Genomic DNA, 15,646 nt, shown 5'->3' on the forward strand with positions numbered 1-15,646 from the left:
AGTTAAGTGTTACCACACTTTCCTTAAATAATATTTCCTCATAAGACCTATGTGCACTGTCATGATAATGACATACAGATGTCATAAGCAGTTACGGCCTCTAATGATAGCTGACTTTAAGCAGTCGTAAAAGAAACTGTGTCATAACAATGTAGAGTCATAAGTTATCCTTGTTTATCCCAAGGCATCAGTTATGTCATGCTCCTGACAGTGTTACGAGGGTCTTGTGACAGAGCATTAGAGTTAAATTATTCCCCAGAGCAGGTGATGCTAGGGTGCTACTATCAGTGCTCTGCAGTCTTCACGCTGATCTTGTATAGCTTGGTCCCAGATCTGTTTGTGCCGTCTTGCCAACACTTGTGGTCATTGTCACGTCCATAACCATAACAATGACCATAGGAGTTGGCAAGACAGCACAAACAGATCTGGGACCAGGCTAGTTCTTGTGGAGTGTAAACAGAAATCTTTCAGCAGTCTGTCTTATCTTGCTTTTGGTGTACTTTCTAGAGGTGATTTTTGTGTGTCGGTTTGCTTGCATCTCCGTCCTTTCCATGCGTTAAAATGCTGGAGCAATGAATTAGGCAGGCCTCTGAAGGGTGAGGATTTTAGGTGTGGGGTTCCTGTTCTCTAGCATTCAGTGTCATGTTTTACGACAAGCGTTATCGTGGTTGACTTCAATGTACTGTACAGATGTACGATCTTAATTTGATTACTCTTTTGTTGCTGAGAATTTAAACGTGTAATGTGTTTGAGTTTTTAAAAAGGCTTTGAAATTTCAGACTTGAATGCTCTTAACAAAAAATTTATCAACCCCTACAAAAATGTCCATTAATTATAATACACATAATAATTTGCATGTCCTGTTGCTGCAGGATTATTTTCATGCTGTAGCAAACTGGCTAAAATTAAGATCATACATCTGTACTGTATTTTCATTATGGCTACTGTGACCACAATGGAGTCTTGAACTATAGAAATTATAGGCAGTATCAGTTGTCCCATACAGACAGCTTTAGTATAATTCTATATGGTTCTCTTTGGCTTGAGGTATTGCAAATGTAATAACACTTACTGTACCAGTGTCCAAATCATGTTGTTATAACATGTTGTGACAGTTTATGACAACTTACTGTTGCCACAGTAACATGATTCAAATGGTATGATGCAGGAAATGGTGAAACCTACTCTCAAATAACTGTACTTAATTCAGTTACGTGACATAGCATTTAATGACATGTGCTACACTACATGACCAATAGTATGTGGACACCTGCTCGTCGAACATCTCATTCCAAAATCATGTGCATTAATATGGAGTTGGTCCCCCATTTGCTGCTATAACAGCCTCCACTCTTCTGGGAAGGCTTTCAACTAGATGTTGGAACATTGCTGCGGGGACTTGCTTCCATCCAGCCACAAGAGCATTAGTGAGGTCGGGCACTGATGTTGGGCGATTAGGCCTGGCTGGCAGTCAGTGTTCCAATTCATTCCAAAGGTGTTTGATGGGGTTGAGGTCAGGGCTCTGTGCAGGCCAGTCAAGTTCTTTCACACCAATTTCAACAAACCATTTCTGTATGGACCTCGCTTTGTGCAATGGGGCATTGTCATGCTGAAACAGGAAAGGGCCTTCCCCAAACTGTTGCCACAAAGTTGGAAGCACAGAATCGTCTAGAATGTAATTGTATGCTGTAGCGTTAAGATTTCCCTTCACTGGAACTAAGGGGCTTAGTCCGAACCATGAAAAACAGACCCAGGCCATTATTCCTCCTCCACCAAACTTTACAGTTGGCACTATACATATGGGCAGGTAGCGTTCTCCTGGCATCCGCCAAACCCACATTCGTCTGTCGGACTGCCAGATGGTGAAGTGTGATTCATTACTCCAGAGAACGCGTTTCCAGAGTCCAATGGCGGCGAGCTTTACACCGCTCCAGCTGACGCTTGGCATTGTGCATGGTGATCTTAGGCTTGTGTGCGGCTGCTCAGCCATGGAAACCCATTTCATTAAGCTCCTGACGAACAGTTCTTGTGCTGACGTTGCTTCCAGCTTCCAACTTCAGTTTCCAGCTTCAGCTCACCCTAGTAGTTATTTCACAGTTGTCTGAAGTTCGTTTGGTCGTAATGTGAAATCACATCACTGTCTGGAATCGGTAGCAAAGCTGCTATGTGTGAATGTTGACGGAGGAAAACTTGCACGTATCAAGTTCTACCCAGAGAGACTGTGTATTTTCCTGCTTGATATAGAAGTTGCCTCTAACCACAGATCTAGGATAAGATCACCCAACCCTGAATCCTATCCTTAACCATAAGGAGGGTAGACCCTGGACCAGTGGTTAGGGTGGACTAGAGGAGCTGTGGTGTCAGACAGGTATTATGCAAACAGCTGTGTTTTATGAATTGAAATCTGGTTCCAAAGTATTTCAGGCACTTACAGTGCATGTAAGATTCATCTCTTTTTAAAATGGCAATCACCCTGCCACTTGTTTTGTAAAACAGCTGAGGCTATCATGAAGCAAAATATTCTGGTTCCAAAGTATTTACAGTCAGCCACCAATTGTGCAAGTTCTCCCACTTAAAAAGATGAGAGAGGCCTGTAATTTTCATCATAGGTACACGTCAACTATGACAGACAAATTGAGGAAAAAAAATCCAGAAAATCACATTGTAGGATTTTTAATGATTTTATTTGCAAATTATGGTGGAAAATAAGTATTTGGTCACCTACAAACAAGCAAGATTTCTGGCTCTCACAGACCTGTAACTTCTTTAAGAGGCTCCCCTGTCCTCCACTCGTTACCTGTATTAATGGCACCTGTTTGAACTTGTTATCAGTATAAAAGACACCTGTCCACAACCTCAAACAGTCACACTCCAAACTCCACTATGGCCAAGACCAAAGAGCTGTCAAAGGACACCAGAAACTAAATTGTAGACCTGCACCAGGCTGGGAAGACTGAATCTGCAATAGGTAAGCAGCTTGGTTTGAAGAAATCAACTGTGGGAGCAATTATTAGGAAATGGAAGACATACAAGACCACTGATAATCTCCCTCGATCTGGGGCTCCACGCAAGATCTCACCCCGTGGGGTCAAAATTATCACAAGAACGGTGAGCAAAAATCCCAGAACCACACGGGGGGACCTAGTGAATGACCTGCAGAGAGCTGGGACCAAAGTAACAAAGCCTACCATCAGTAACACACTACGCCGCCAGGGACTCAAATCCTGCAGTGCCAGACGTGTCCCCCTGCTTAAGCCAGTACATGTCCAGGCCCGTCTGAAGTTTGCTAGAGTGCATTTGGATGATCCAGAAGAGGATTGGGAGAATGTCATATGGTCAGATGAAACCAAAATATAACTTTTTGGTAAAAACTCAACTCGTCGTGTTTGGAGGACAAAGAATGCTGAGTTGCATCCAAAGAACACCATACCTACTGTGAAGCATGGGGGTGGAAATATCATGCTTTGGGGCTGTTTTTCTGCAAAGGGACCAGGACGAAAGTCCGTGTTGCCCAGCGACAGCCCCAAAACATCACTGCTCTAGAGGAGATCTGCATGGAGGAATGGGCCAAAATACCAGCAACAGTGTGTGAAAACCTTGTGAAGACTTACAGAAAACGTTTGACCTGTGTCATTGCCAACAAAGGGTATATAACAAAGTATTGAGAAACTTTTGTTATTGACCAAATACTTATTTTCCACCATAATTTGCAAATAAATTCATTAAAAATCCTACAATGTGATTTTCTGGATATTTTTTTCTCATTTTGTCTGTCATAGTTGACGTGTACCTATGATGAAAATTACAGGCCTCTCTCATCTTTTTAAGTGGGAGAACTTGCACAATTGGTGGCTGACTAAATACTTTTTTCCCCCACTATAAGTTTAAGCTCCATAGAATGACATCTCTGCCATTGCATTGGCTCAGCTCTTCACTCCATCATTGTTATAGATAGATAATGCTAGGGTTTGGATTGCACTGGGGGGCTTTGCGTTATCTATCTTCCAGCAGAATAGCATAACCATTCATTCGAATGGCATAACCATTCATCCAATTAGCCAAAGTTAGCCAAAAATGCCATTGGAATTCTGTGGGTTTTGGTGTGTATTTTTGCAGTGAAGTGAGCTACATACTGTATATCAGGATCGACTGTTGTATGTGGCAGTATATTTGTGTAGATAAGTCATCAACATATACAGTATTGGCGCTTCTTTCTCCATTGTTGTCCCTTGAGTACTGTACCTCACTGTTGCACTTTATAAAGGACATAACAGGAGAACATGGTCACTGTTGGGCCCAGGTAGAAAATATTGATGCAAAATATGAGAAACGCAATAAATCGGATATGCTAAGGGTGCTTGGGGAAAATTGTTTTATGCCATTTTGGAGAAACAAGGTTAAGAGGAAAGGAGGAGAGGATTGGTTATTTCCACACTCATTTTACGCCACTTTCTCTCCATCCCCAACCAATGAGGTATTGTGGGTAGCAGTTATAATGTAAAGGGCATTGTAGATGTAGCCAAGTGAAATAATGTACAGTATAGAAATGAATTGTATAGAATTGCACCTCCAGTTTAGGAATACTTGACCCGTGACATCACAGGCTTCACGCTGCACTGTAAGCTGATGTTGTTACACGCCAAGGTTTTTTGGATGTCTTTTCAACATTTAATGAACGTTTTATGCTGTTATTTTACTGATGTCTTCTTGTAACAACCATGTATCTCTTGGCTTTGTGTTCCCTGTTTTGCTGAAACCATTGTGAAGAGGAACGATACTACTGTATTTCTGAAATGGCATAACCACATACAGCCTTCTTATTTGGTCTTCTCAATGAGTAGGATCTTATGTTTCTTTTATGATTGCTTTTGTGAATGCGCTAAAGGGCTTACAAAAATATGCACCACTTTTACTTTTGCCAAGCTTTGCATTTAAGACGTTTGCATTTACTTAACAGCACTAAGAAGCCAGCAAGCATCCCTCTCTGAATGTCGCCTGATTAGAAAAGATAACTGTTCCGTCAGTTCATTTCTCGCTGCTTGGTTCAACGATTTTCTGCAAATCATGCTAGTCGTTTTGTGTATAGCACCATGTAACGAGCACTACTCAGTGAATGTCCTGAGAGTGGTTGGCTGCTAACACATGCAAACTGTTCCTTGACATTATTGGCACTGCTATTAAAAAAATATTATGTTTTTTGTACTTTTTTGTCCGTTGTTCTCGGTAAAACAAATCTCGCCATAATACTCTCAATCAAAACAGGATGTTGAACGTTGTCACTGAACTCTGAAAATAACACAGGCAATTTTGAAATTGTATTGTACAAGACTGTTTTCATACTTCTAACACAATTTGCATGATATATAAAAGATCAAACCTCTGGCTATAAATGTATAGGAGGGTCGTTCTATGAAATGAGTGTCTTTTGCGTCCCTTTGATATTTTAAGAAGATATTGTGCACCAATATTGAATTCTAAAAGCCTGTTATGTTAAATGAAGTACCCTTTAATATAGACCACATTTTTATAATATGAATAAAGACTTGCTAAAGTGCCAGCATTTTGACAGCTCCCTCCTCACGTTTTTTCAGACTTAACAAAAAAAACTGTTAACCCAAAAAAATCTTCACCATCATTGTAAAGCTATAGTTACATCGTTGCTTTGACAAAGTCATTTCTGAAAGATTATTATAGATTTCATGTGATTAGTGATTAATTTACGTCTGTCCCTCATTTTAAGGTCAACCCTGTTAACCAAACTCTCATTTTGATATGGTGAAACTATTAATTCTATTGAACATCTAAAAGTCCAATCCTAGTGTGAAAGCAGGTGAGCTGGTTCTAGTCTTTTTGGCAATTTTATGGTGTTTTGTGGTGGAAAACTGAGGGTGTCGCGCATAACACGTCAACCCTGTTATAAATTAGGTGAAATCCAAAGTTTTGTTTGACCAAGTTGTACTACTCAAAGGGCACCCAATTGGTGGAACAACACAGTAATAATATACTTCTGTATATTACCACTGGTAAAGGGATAGTCCCAGTTGGTATTAGATAGAATGTCCTGGCCCCGCTCGCCTGTGGGGAAAACAACCTGTGGTTACCTAGGTTACCCCATTGGCTCACAGCAAAAATGTGACCTTTTTCAAACAAAATGTTCTTGTTGTCTGCTTGTTTTAGTCATTTACAAAATTACATTTAAGAAAAGTAAAATATGTCTAAAGATGACTTTTCAACATTGCCTGCGTTTTCAGTGCCCCTTTTCATGACGGTGCTAGCTAGCTACCGACCGCAACATTAAGCTAGCCAAGACCAACAACACAAACAAACAGACTATACAGCTACAGTACAAGTAGTGAGTGGAGTTACAAACAGACTATACTTAACAAGTTAACTGTCTTACCTGTGATTAAATGTTTTCCACGCACATAGCTATGTGTAGCATACTTGGACACCGGCTCCCCACATTTCCCACGCCAAATAGCCTGAAGCCACAGGGCTCTACTCGCAGGATCTATTTCCCTACGTGGGAGCATTGCGAACTGTAGGTTGGGATTTTTTACCTGGTTACATGTACATTGAACAACACAGCAGCTTTTCGGCATGTTTTGTTATTTCCGTATAACTAAAAATCAACGACGAAGTTGGCTCTTTTATAATGGGGGTCAATGGGAAAGAATGTTTGTTTTCCCCAATTTGTGGGCGTGGAATTCCTTATTATTATGTGAATATTGACTCAGAGTATACTCACGGATCAAATATGTATTTCAAGTTGCAGCGAAGAGGTACTTGCATTTTCAGTTAACAAACAACTATGTGATTCACACCTTATTTTAATTTATCAGATTGCAAGTTAAACATATTCAGTTCACGTCACTGATACATGAACATATCTTCCATATGTTTTGCATATCCTGTCCTATAGTCTGAAAAATTACTTGTTTCCGCAAGGCTCCGTGTCCAACCTATTGTAAATGGATAGCAGTATAGGTTGAGAGATCTGCTGCGAAATCAAAGTGTCTGTTGTGAAATATTGTCAACTGTTTACTGCGGCAGAAATCCCTTTTAGCCATGGACTAAGAGTGATTGAAAATGCCATAGATGTGATACATGTGTAACATGTAACATATCACATATAACACTACACAAATCCACTGCACCTATAAAGTACACTGTATGCTCAGAAAGCCCCCTAACCCTTAGGCTTTCAAGTTGAGTTAAGATAAAAGCATGACGTTGTCTTGTATAGAATTATTACCTTGAATTGCAGAGTTCTATTTGTCAACGATAGCCTAGAATTTGAAAGAGTGTGTTCAGTCTATAAATATTAAGTGTTGAATGATTTTAATATTTTATGCATCTCCTTAAGGAAAATTTACTGAAAATGAAGATGTACCGTAACACTTAAATGCAGTCTCAAATAGCCGCCTGACCCTTTTAATAGCCGGGCAACGGCACACATTTCAGCAAGTAAACGCCTGTTTCAAATGAACGCCGGGTCTAAATGAATTGTTTAAGGTTACCATGAATTACCATGAATTGTTTACGAGGTTTAATGTTTGATTTGTTACATTAAATCATTCAGTAATGACTCCAACAAATTATGGCAATCATCAATTTTTATCGCCAGTAAGAAACTGCTAGCCGTTGGCCGCTAACAGATGAGTACTGCTAGCTAACTGGCAAGCACAAAAACAGTCAACAACATCGGGAGTACAGACCCCCAGAGATTGGCAGATCAACCGCTAGTGGCAAAAGTAAGAACTAACGAAAATGCACAGTCAAAGGATAATAATCATTCTGTCAAGGAAAAGTTGTATTTTTATTTTTAAATAGAGGCATTCTAAGACAAAAGAAGCGTGACAGTGTGTAAATGATAAGACAATAGTGCAGGAAATGAATAAATTGAACAAAATGCGCCTGTTGTGTTCAGTGATGTAAGCTAGATGCTCTGCTACCCGACCCGAGCCCGAGGGCCCTGACATTATACGTTGGGTTAGTGCCGGGTAGGGCCTGTTTTTTCATCAATAACTAGGGTAAGGGTAGGGCTCGGGTATCACTAAATTGATCATTAACATTTTGAAGCTGAGCCATTTGCTTGTGCTCTGCTGCACAGTACATATCATGGTGTCAGAAGTGCTTCAACCTCGTCAAATATAAGACAAGAACATTGTTCGAGTCTACAGGCGAGATTATTTTCCTGAAAATAATAATGTTCCTTGAGTTTTGTCGGAGTTTAGAGTGACGAAAAGTAGCTTGTGAACATCTAACTGCTCTCTGTCTCGTCGTTGAGCAGGACAACAAGCAGAGGCATTGCTATGGATATGCGCACAAGCAGAGTGCATGCACTGAGTGCATGCAGCAGCGCAGGGAGCGAGGGACAGAAAGACGAGCAGCTAATGGATACTAACGGAGGAAGTTATTTCTTATTTTGGGTTCAGGTAAGGCCTGAAATTTGCCAGAAGCAAACGGGCCTGGGTAGGGTTTGGGCTTAAAATGGCCATAAAAAATGTAAGCCCGTGCAGGGCTCTAATGTAGGAAAATAAACGCCTGGGCTATTAATTGAAGTTTTACAGTACATAGTTTTTTTGACTGCAAACTGTTCATCTGACCAGATTTGAAAAGTGGATAGCCATTCATATTTTTGTTTAAATAGGGTATAGTGCATTACATGAATGATGTATTTGTAGAGATATGAATTTGTTCAATGAAGCTGCAATGACCATTTTGGATGATCTATTAAGTTTCTTTATGTCTGAATGTTTTTTAATTTGGTGTCCCTCAAAAAACAATCGTCATCTCCATTTCAGTACATTCACATTCACAACCTAAAGAAATAGATTGATAGATTTCTGTCAAATGTTGGAAATTAATTAGCATTCATCTTCATATTTGGAGACACTGACCTATTCATTGTCTGTGTTTGTCAGCACTTGAACATACTTGCAATAAAAACAGAGGGCTCATGAGATAGTAGAAGGTACTGTATGATAGAATTGTGAAATAAAAAAATAGTAGTGAATATAACTGCAGTATTTGTCAAGCGTGATCCGTGAGTGTCTTTTAGATGTACGATATACTGTATATACATGTGTAAGCATTTTTTGTATCACAATACAATTGTACAGTCTGCTTGTAATATTTACAGGTAAAAAGCATGTATTTTAAACTTTTTGTAAATCAACAAAACATATGTACATATATACATACAATTCAATAAATATTCCATTCCCAGTGGGCAAAACTGGTTGAAATTATGTATTTTTTTACATTAAAACTGGTTGAAAATACATCATTTTAATCAGTTTGCCTGCTGATTTTCAGTTAATCTGTAGTAGCATGCAAGATAGTTGGTTTTAGTGTGTATATACTACAGTACTGTATGTCAAATCTTTATGAAGGGAAACACTTGAAAATCACAAGATATTGGATTGTGTCTCTAAAAGGGAAAACTCTTCAATGCATTTTTGTGCCTTTTCTATCAATGTATGTAATCTAGACAATCTTTAAAAGCCTGTGTATAACCAAAACAACATTAAATTGTTTGGGGAAACAATTTTGTCCCTCGTTTCATTCTTTATGAAGTTATCTTAGGTATGTATGTTTTCCCAGTTTTGTCCCCATTTACATCATGTGACGCGAGCCATACAGTGCTTTCGGAAAGTATTCAGAGCCCTTGACTTTTTCCCCAAAAAAATTACGTTAAAGCCTTTTTCTAAAATTGATTAAATAGTTTTTTTTCCCTCATCAATCACTACAAAATACCCCATAATGACAAAGCAAAATCAGGTTTTTAGACATTTTTGAAAATGTTTATAAAAAAAGAAATATCAAATGTACATAAGTATTCAGACCTTTTACTCAGTACTTTGTTGAAGTACCTTTGGCAATGATTACAGCCTCGAGTCTTCTTGGGTATGACGCTACAAGCTTGGTAAACCTGCATTTGGGGAGTTTCTCCCATTCTTCTCTGCAGATCCTCTCAAGCTCTGTCAGGTCTCTCCAGAGATGTTCGATCGGGTTCAAGTCCGGGCTCTGGCTTGGCCACTCAAGGACATTCAGAGACTTGTCCCAAAGCCACTCCTGCGTTGTCTTGGCTGTGTGCTTAGGGTCGTTGTCCTGTTGGAAGGTGAACCTTTGCCCCAGTCTGAGGTCCTGAGCGCTCTGGAGTAGGTTTTCATCAAGGATCTCTCTGTACTTTGCTCCGTTAATCTTTCCTTTGATCCTGACTAGTCTCCCAGTCCCTGCCGCTGAAAAACATATCCACAGAATGAGGCTGCCACAACCATGCTTCACCGTAGGGATGGTTCCAGGTTTCCTCCAGACGTGACGCTTGGCATTCAGGCCAAAGAGTTCAATCTTGGTTTCATCAGACCAGAGAATCTTGTTTCTCATGGTATCAGTCCTTTAGGTGCCTTTTGGCAAACTCCAAGCGGGCTGCTTTTTACTGAGGAGTGGCTTCCGTCTGGCCACTACTATGCTGCAGAGTCCTTCTGGAAGGTTCTCCCATCTCCACAGAGGAACTCTGGAGCTCTGTCAAAGTGACCATTGGGTTCTTGGTCACCTCTCTGACCAAGGCCCTTCTCCCCCGATTGCACAGTTTGTCCGGGCGTCAAGCTCTAGGAAGAGTCTTGGTGGTTCCCAGCTTCTTCCATTTAAGAATGATGGAGGCCACTGTGTTCTTGGGGACCTTCAATGCTGCAGATAGTTTTTGGCACCCTTCCCCAGATCTATGCCTCGACACAATCCTGTCTCTGAGCTCTACGGACAATTTCTTCGACCTCATGGCTTGGTTTTTGCTCTGACATGCACTGTCAACTGTGGGACCTTATATAGACAGTTGTGTGCCTTTCCAAATCATGTCCAATCAATTGAATTTACCACAGGTGAACTCCAATCAAGTTGTAGAAACATCTCAAGGATGATCAATGGAAACAAGATGCACCTGAGCTCAATTTAGAGTCTCATAACAAAGGGTCTGAATACTTATGTAAGGTATTTCTGTTTTTTATTTTTAATACATTTGCTAAAACAAGTTTTCGCTTTGTCATTATGGGGTATTGTGTGTAGATTGATGAGGAAAAATAAATAATTGAATCTTTTTTAGAATAAGGCTGTAACGTAATTTTTTTTGGGAAAAAGTCAAGGGGTCTGAATACTTTCCGAATGCACTGTATCTTCCAAAATACCTATGGTTATATATTTTTTGCCTTGACCATATTTCCAGCATGCCTCTTGTTCCAAGTGCAAAAGTAATTATTTAATTGCATCTTTTGTAGGTGATCATGTCTCCAACTGAGCACAATGGCCTATCTCAGCCCTGTCCAGACTTCAGGACCAAGGGCCAGATGAACGAGAAGGAGCATTTCCATATCCTTCCCCAGCTCCAGGTCAAGAGGGCCGACTTCCTCACCGTCATGCTGACTGGCACCCTTCCTCAGCGGCGAACCTTCGCAGTGGCTCTGCCGGCAGAGAACGAGGTCCAGGAGCCCCAGGGCCCGCGGGACGATGATGTGACCAAGAGTGAGTCAAACAGCGAGGCCAGCCAAAAAAGCACAGAGCGGAGCCAGGATGGAGCCCCTGATACCCTCATGGCCGAGGACGGTCCCAGGGGCCCCCGGGAACCCGCCTCTGCCGCAGATGCCGACCCTGACTTGGAGGACGGCTCCAAGACCCTGGTTCTGTTCTCACCGGGGGATACCCGGAAGTCTCCATCCACTGGGGGGGAACACGCCCTGCTGGAGGTTGACTTTGGGACGCCGTCTGCCTCTACCCCTAGGAACGATATGCCTCTGGTGGGTGCGGGCAGCCAGCCAGAGCTCTCCTTCACACTGAGGTCGGACTTGAGGCCATCCACTCCTATCGCCCCCGCGTCTCCCCCCTTCACCAAAGTCGAGCGCACCTTTGTCCACATTGCAGAGACTTCCCACTTTAATGTCATGTCTTCCAGAGGTCATACCGCAAAGGAGAGCAGCAACCGCTGCGACCTCTCGGACGTTACCCAGGAGGCCTCACCATGGAAAGGAGACACCCGTGACCAGACCGGACATGTCGAACAGGGTAAGCAATCCCAGAGTCCTTCCAGAGAGCCCCAAGCCCATTCTATCCCAGACATGACCTGGGAGAATGGTTTCACGCGCACCAAACCGGACGACCGCCCACCGCTGGTCTTCGTCAAGTCCTTGGAGCCTGTCCCGGAAGCCATGTCGCCCATTCTGGAACACAAAACTCTCTCTGCAGATCCCAACAATGGGCCATTGTCTACCGAACGTGTTGCCGAGTCCAACGCTGAACTACCGCATACTGCCCTCAGGCCGAGGATCAAAAGCCGCATCCCGGTTCTACTGTCTGAAGAGGACACAGGCTCGGAGCGTTCAGCCTCACTCTCTGCCCGGGCACGACTACGGAAGAGAGCCCGGCAACTGGACCTGGCACGCATGGTGGTGCAGAAGCAGCAGGGCCGCTGGATGAGGCTGCCCTCGGGGACATCCTCCTCACTGTCCTCCGGCGACGGGAGGGCCTCCGAGACGCTCTCCACCACCGGCTCGGAGGAAGACACCCACACCTCGGACGAGTCCCTGGCCAGGAGGAGCTCATGTCTGAAGGCCAGGGCAGGGGCTGGAGGGGACCAGGGCCAGACGGAGTGGCGCAGCAGGATCCCTAGGCCCGTCACCCCCATCAAGAGGCCCTCGGGGTGGCTGGTGGCCGCCATGCCCTCCCCTCTCACGCTGCTAGGATCGGGCATTTGTAGAGATGCATCCACCTTTGATAATGGGTAAGTAGTCTTCACAACATCATGTTTGCAAACATAACATTATAACATTGTATGGCTCATTGGTTATCGCAGTAATTGCAAAGACCCTTGATTATTTTAATATAATTTATGAAAACACTTCTTTGCGGTGCCAAATAACGAGAGTTTAGCCATTGCCATTTCTGTCAAAGACGGTCTGATTTCTGTAGTTTATAACCTAAACTTAATTTGATTGGTTGAAAGGTGTCATGTTACTTTAAAGTTTTGTTATGATTTTTGTGAAAACACTTGAAAATAATGACTTATCAAAGGTTTCCGGGGGGAAGGATGAACTCTTATTCCACCTATTCTCATTTCAGGCTCCAAGTTCAGAAAATAGGACTGAACACTCTCCCGACCCAGAGGCGGTCTCAACCTCTGCAGACCGGCTCCTCCTCTTCCATCTCCTGTCCGAGGCCCTGTCCTGTCCCCGCCCAGCCCTGCGGCAGCCCCCGCATGCCCCTGCGCTGCGTTTTCGTGACCCGACGCAGCCTAAGCACCTCCCACTGCAGGACAGACAGCCCCTCCCCCCAGCGTGTCCGTCCAACTAGACAGTCCCTCTCCGTCCGGCCCACAACTGCCCCTCCGCTCCGGCCCAGGGCTAATACTACTACTACCACTATGAAACGGGCCAATTCACAGGACCCCTTTACCCAGGCGTCCACCGCTATGCCTGCCAGAATCCGAGCCAAATCCACGGGCCCCACCAAAACGAAACAAAGTACAGGGGACAAGATGGCTGCCGCGAGATAGTAAACAGATTCACTGGGAAGAAATGCGTACACTTCTCTGTTGTCCTCAGAGAGACTCAATGCCTCAAAAAGCTCCAGCCCGGCCCCAAATTAAGACTGACGCAGTTTCCCATCTTTTTTTATCTTTGATCAAAATCATGAACGTCTACTATCATGAACCTCTACTAACTAGACCATGACAACAACTTTTACAAGAGGAACCATACTGAACAATCTTCATGAGCTTCCAGTCAAATAACTTTTAGTCAATGTCACGAGGAGCGATGCTATCGTGGTGCTATGTGTACGCTGTTCACTGGTGCATTGTATACATTTTCCTTTTGTTTCTGAGGTTGAACATTTCTTTAGGTTTGTGGATTTTGCATCCTATATGCAAGAAATTAATTTGAACAAAGTCGGTCATCATGAGCCCTTTGCAAGCCAAATTGTAATCTTTCTCAACACACAAACGTCTCACACCGATATACTAAGTTATCATCGACAATATGCTGCTTGCTTTACATTGCATGGTATAGATATCACAAACACTTTTGATAAGTTGAATAATGTTAAGGACATGTACGAAAGTCTCAATCTTCCAATGGTCTGACGCGATAACCAATTCTGATAGAATGCAAAAGCCAAAATCATTCCCAACTCTGGTCATATGTGTTAAAAGAGGAAGGTTGGATTATGGGGTAGATTACTGCCAATATTAAGTGGATGCAGAAGTAATATTGCTGGCCTTCTTGTTAGCGTGTGACAATGGGCATGCTTTATATCATTATATTTTTGGGGGTATTTGATTATATTTACGTTCCGAAGAAGTGTATATAATATGATAATTTCTTGAAAAAGACATCTTTATTTTTTATCATATGAAAACAACCTGTATATTTTGTCTTTCCTCTTCTGTTGAACAATGTTGGCACATATGCCTGTTTTTTTACGCATGAGAAAAATGGGGTTAACTTTGAGCGATAGATACCTGCCTTTTAATGTTCTGACAATGAAATGATAGATGGATCATTGAAACCCATGTTTTGTGTTTGTATTGGGTAAATGAAACCTACAGTTGCAGGTCACTGAACTAAAGTAAAATCATGGTAATGTGGAATGACTATCTCCTGTTTCATTTCTACACTGTTTGCCAGATATAACCATCGCCCCTAGAAAGGACTACTTCTTGTTTTCATCCTCTCCTTCTAACCAAGATTCACCAGGTGAACACCAGGTGACACCAGATGAGTGCAATAAAGTACCAGGTAGAAACAAAAAAAAGTTTTGGGGCCCTCCAGGACTGAACAGTCCTGGGCAACTGAATGGGTCTGGAAGGTTCCTTATCAGGGTGAATTGACTCAGAGACACATTTTTAAAGTGTTTTCACATATTTTGGTAATTTTATTTTCAAGAGGTAAAGTTACAGTACAGATGTGTACAAAAACGACATGCTATTGAATACCATACACAATCAAATTGTCAAATATTTCACAGACACACACACACATTTCACCTCACAGCAGTAAGTCCAGTCTCTCCCTAGTTTAGGGGCTGGCAGCTTCTCTAATTGTCTGTCTCCAATCAATATTATTTTCCATATCAGAATATTCCTGAGCAAGTACATAACCCACATTTGAATACTATTAATGCTATTAAATGAATCTTTGATCCATCCCAACAGGAAGCAATAGATTACAAAAATAATACAAGTTATGCACATAGGAGTATGTTTCATTGCGGTGCATTGCAGTGTAGTACTGTGCTGAGACTAATGGTCTCTTGGAGTTGCACTTTCAATTCTGTTATATATGCACTGAAAGCTGAACCTATGAGACCTGAGAGATATCCAGTAGACTGGAGGCCTCCCTTTCCCTTTCTCCCCGCCCCCACTTTTTCCATGCAAGCATGTGAGCTGTCACATGGTCTCTCCCTCCCTAACTCCCTGAGGTTACATTGACGTCTTGTAAAAAGTTCAATAAAAATATTAAAATCCAAAATGAATATGAGGTAAGACGTGGTAGAACATTGAGTATGTTTACATGCACACTAATCATTATATATGAAGCTGAGTATGGCAGTAGGCCGTGTATGACATTAGACATTGTGGGGTTCTATTTTCTTAGAA

The 15,646-nt window shown here is 42.2% G+C and overlaps 1 protein-coding gene across 1 annotated transcript in view; it reads left to right on the forward strand.

The window, feature by feature from the left end:
* LOC123493116 (tau-tubulin kinase 1-like) overlaps nt 1-15,010 on the forward strand; it is a 54,594-nt gene extending 39,584 nt beyond the window's left edge. Inside the window, exons 15-16 of the mRNA XM_045227044.1 lie at nt 11,277-12,772; nt 13,111-15,010. Coding sequence (XP_045082979.1) covers nt 11,277-12,772; nt 13,111-13,543 — 1,929 coding nt within the window. The 3' untranslated portion in view covers nt 13,544-15,010. The remainder of the gene's footprint in view (nt 1-11,276; nt 12,773-13,110) is intronic.
* The last annotated feature ends 636 nt before the right edge of the window (nt 15,011-15,646 follow it).

This window comes from Coregonus clupeaformis, chromosome 18, assembly GCF_020615455.1.
Source record: "Coregonus clupeaformis isolate EN_2021a chromosome 18, ASM2061545v1, whole genome shotgun sequence".
Classification (NCBI taxonomy): Eukaryota; Metazoa; Chordata; class Actinopteri; order Salmoniformes; family Salmonidae; genus Coregonus; species Coregonus clupeaformis.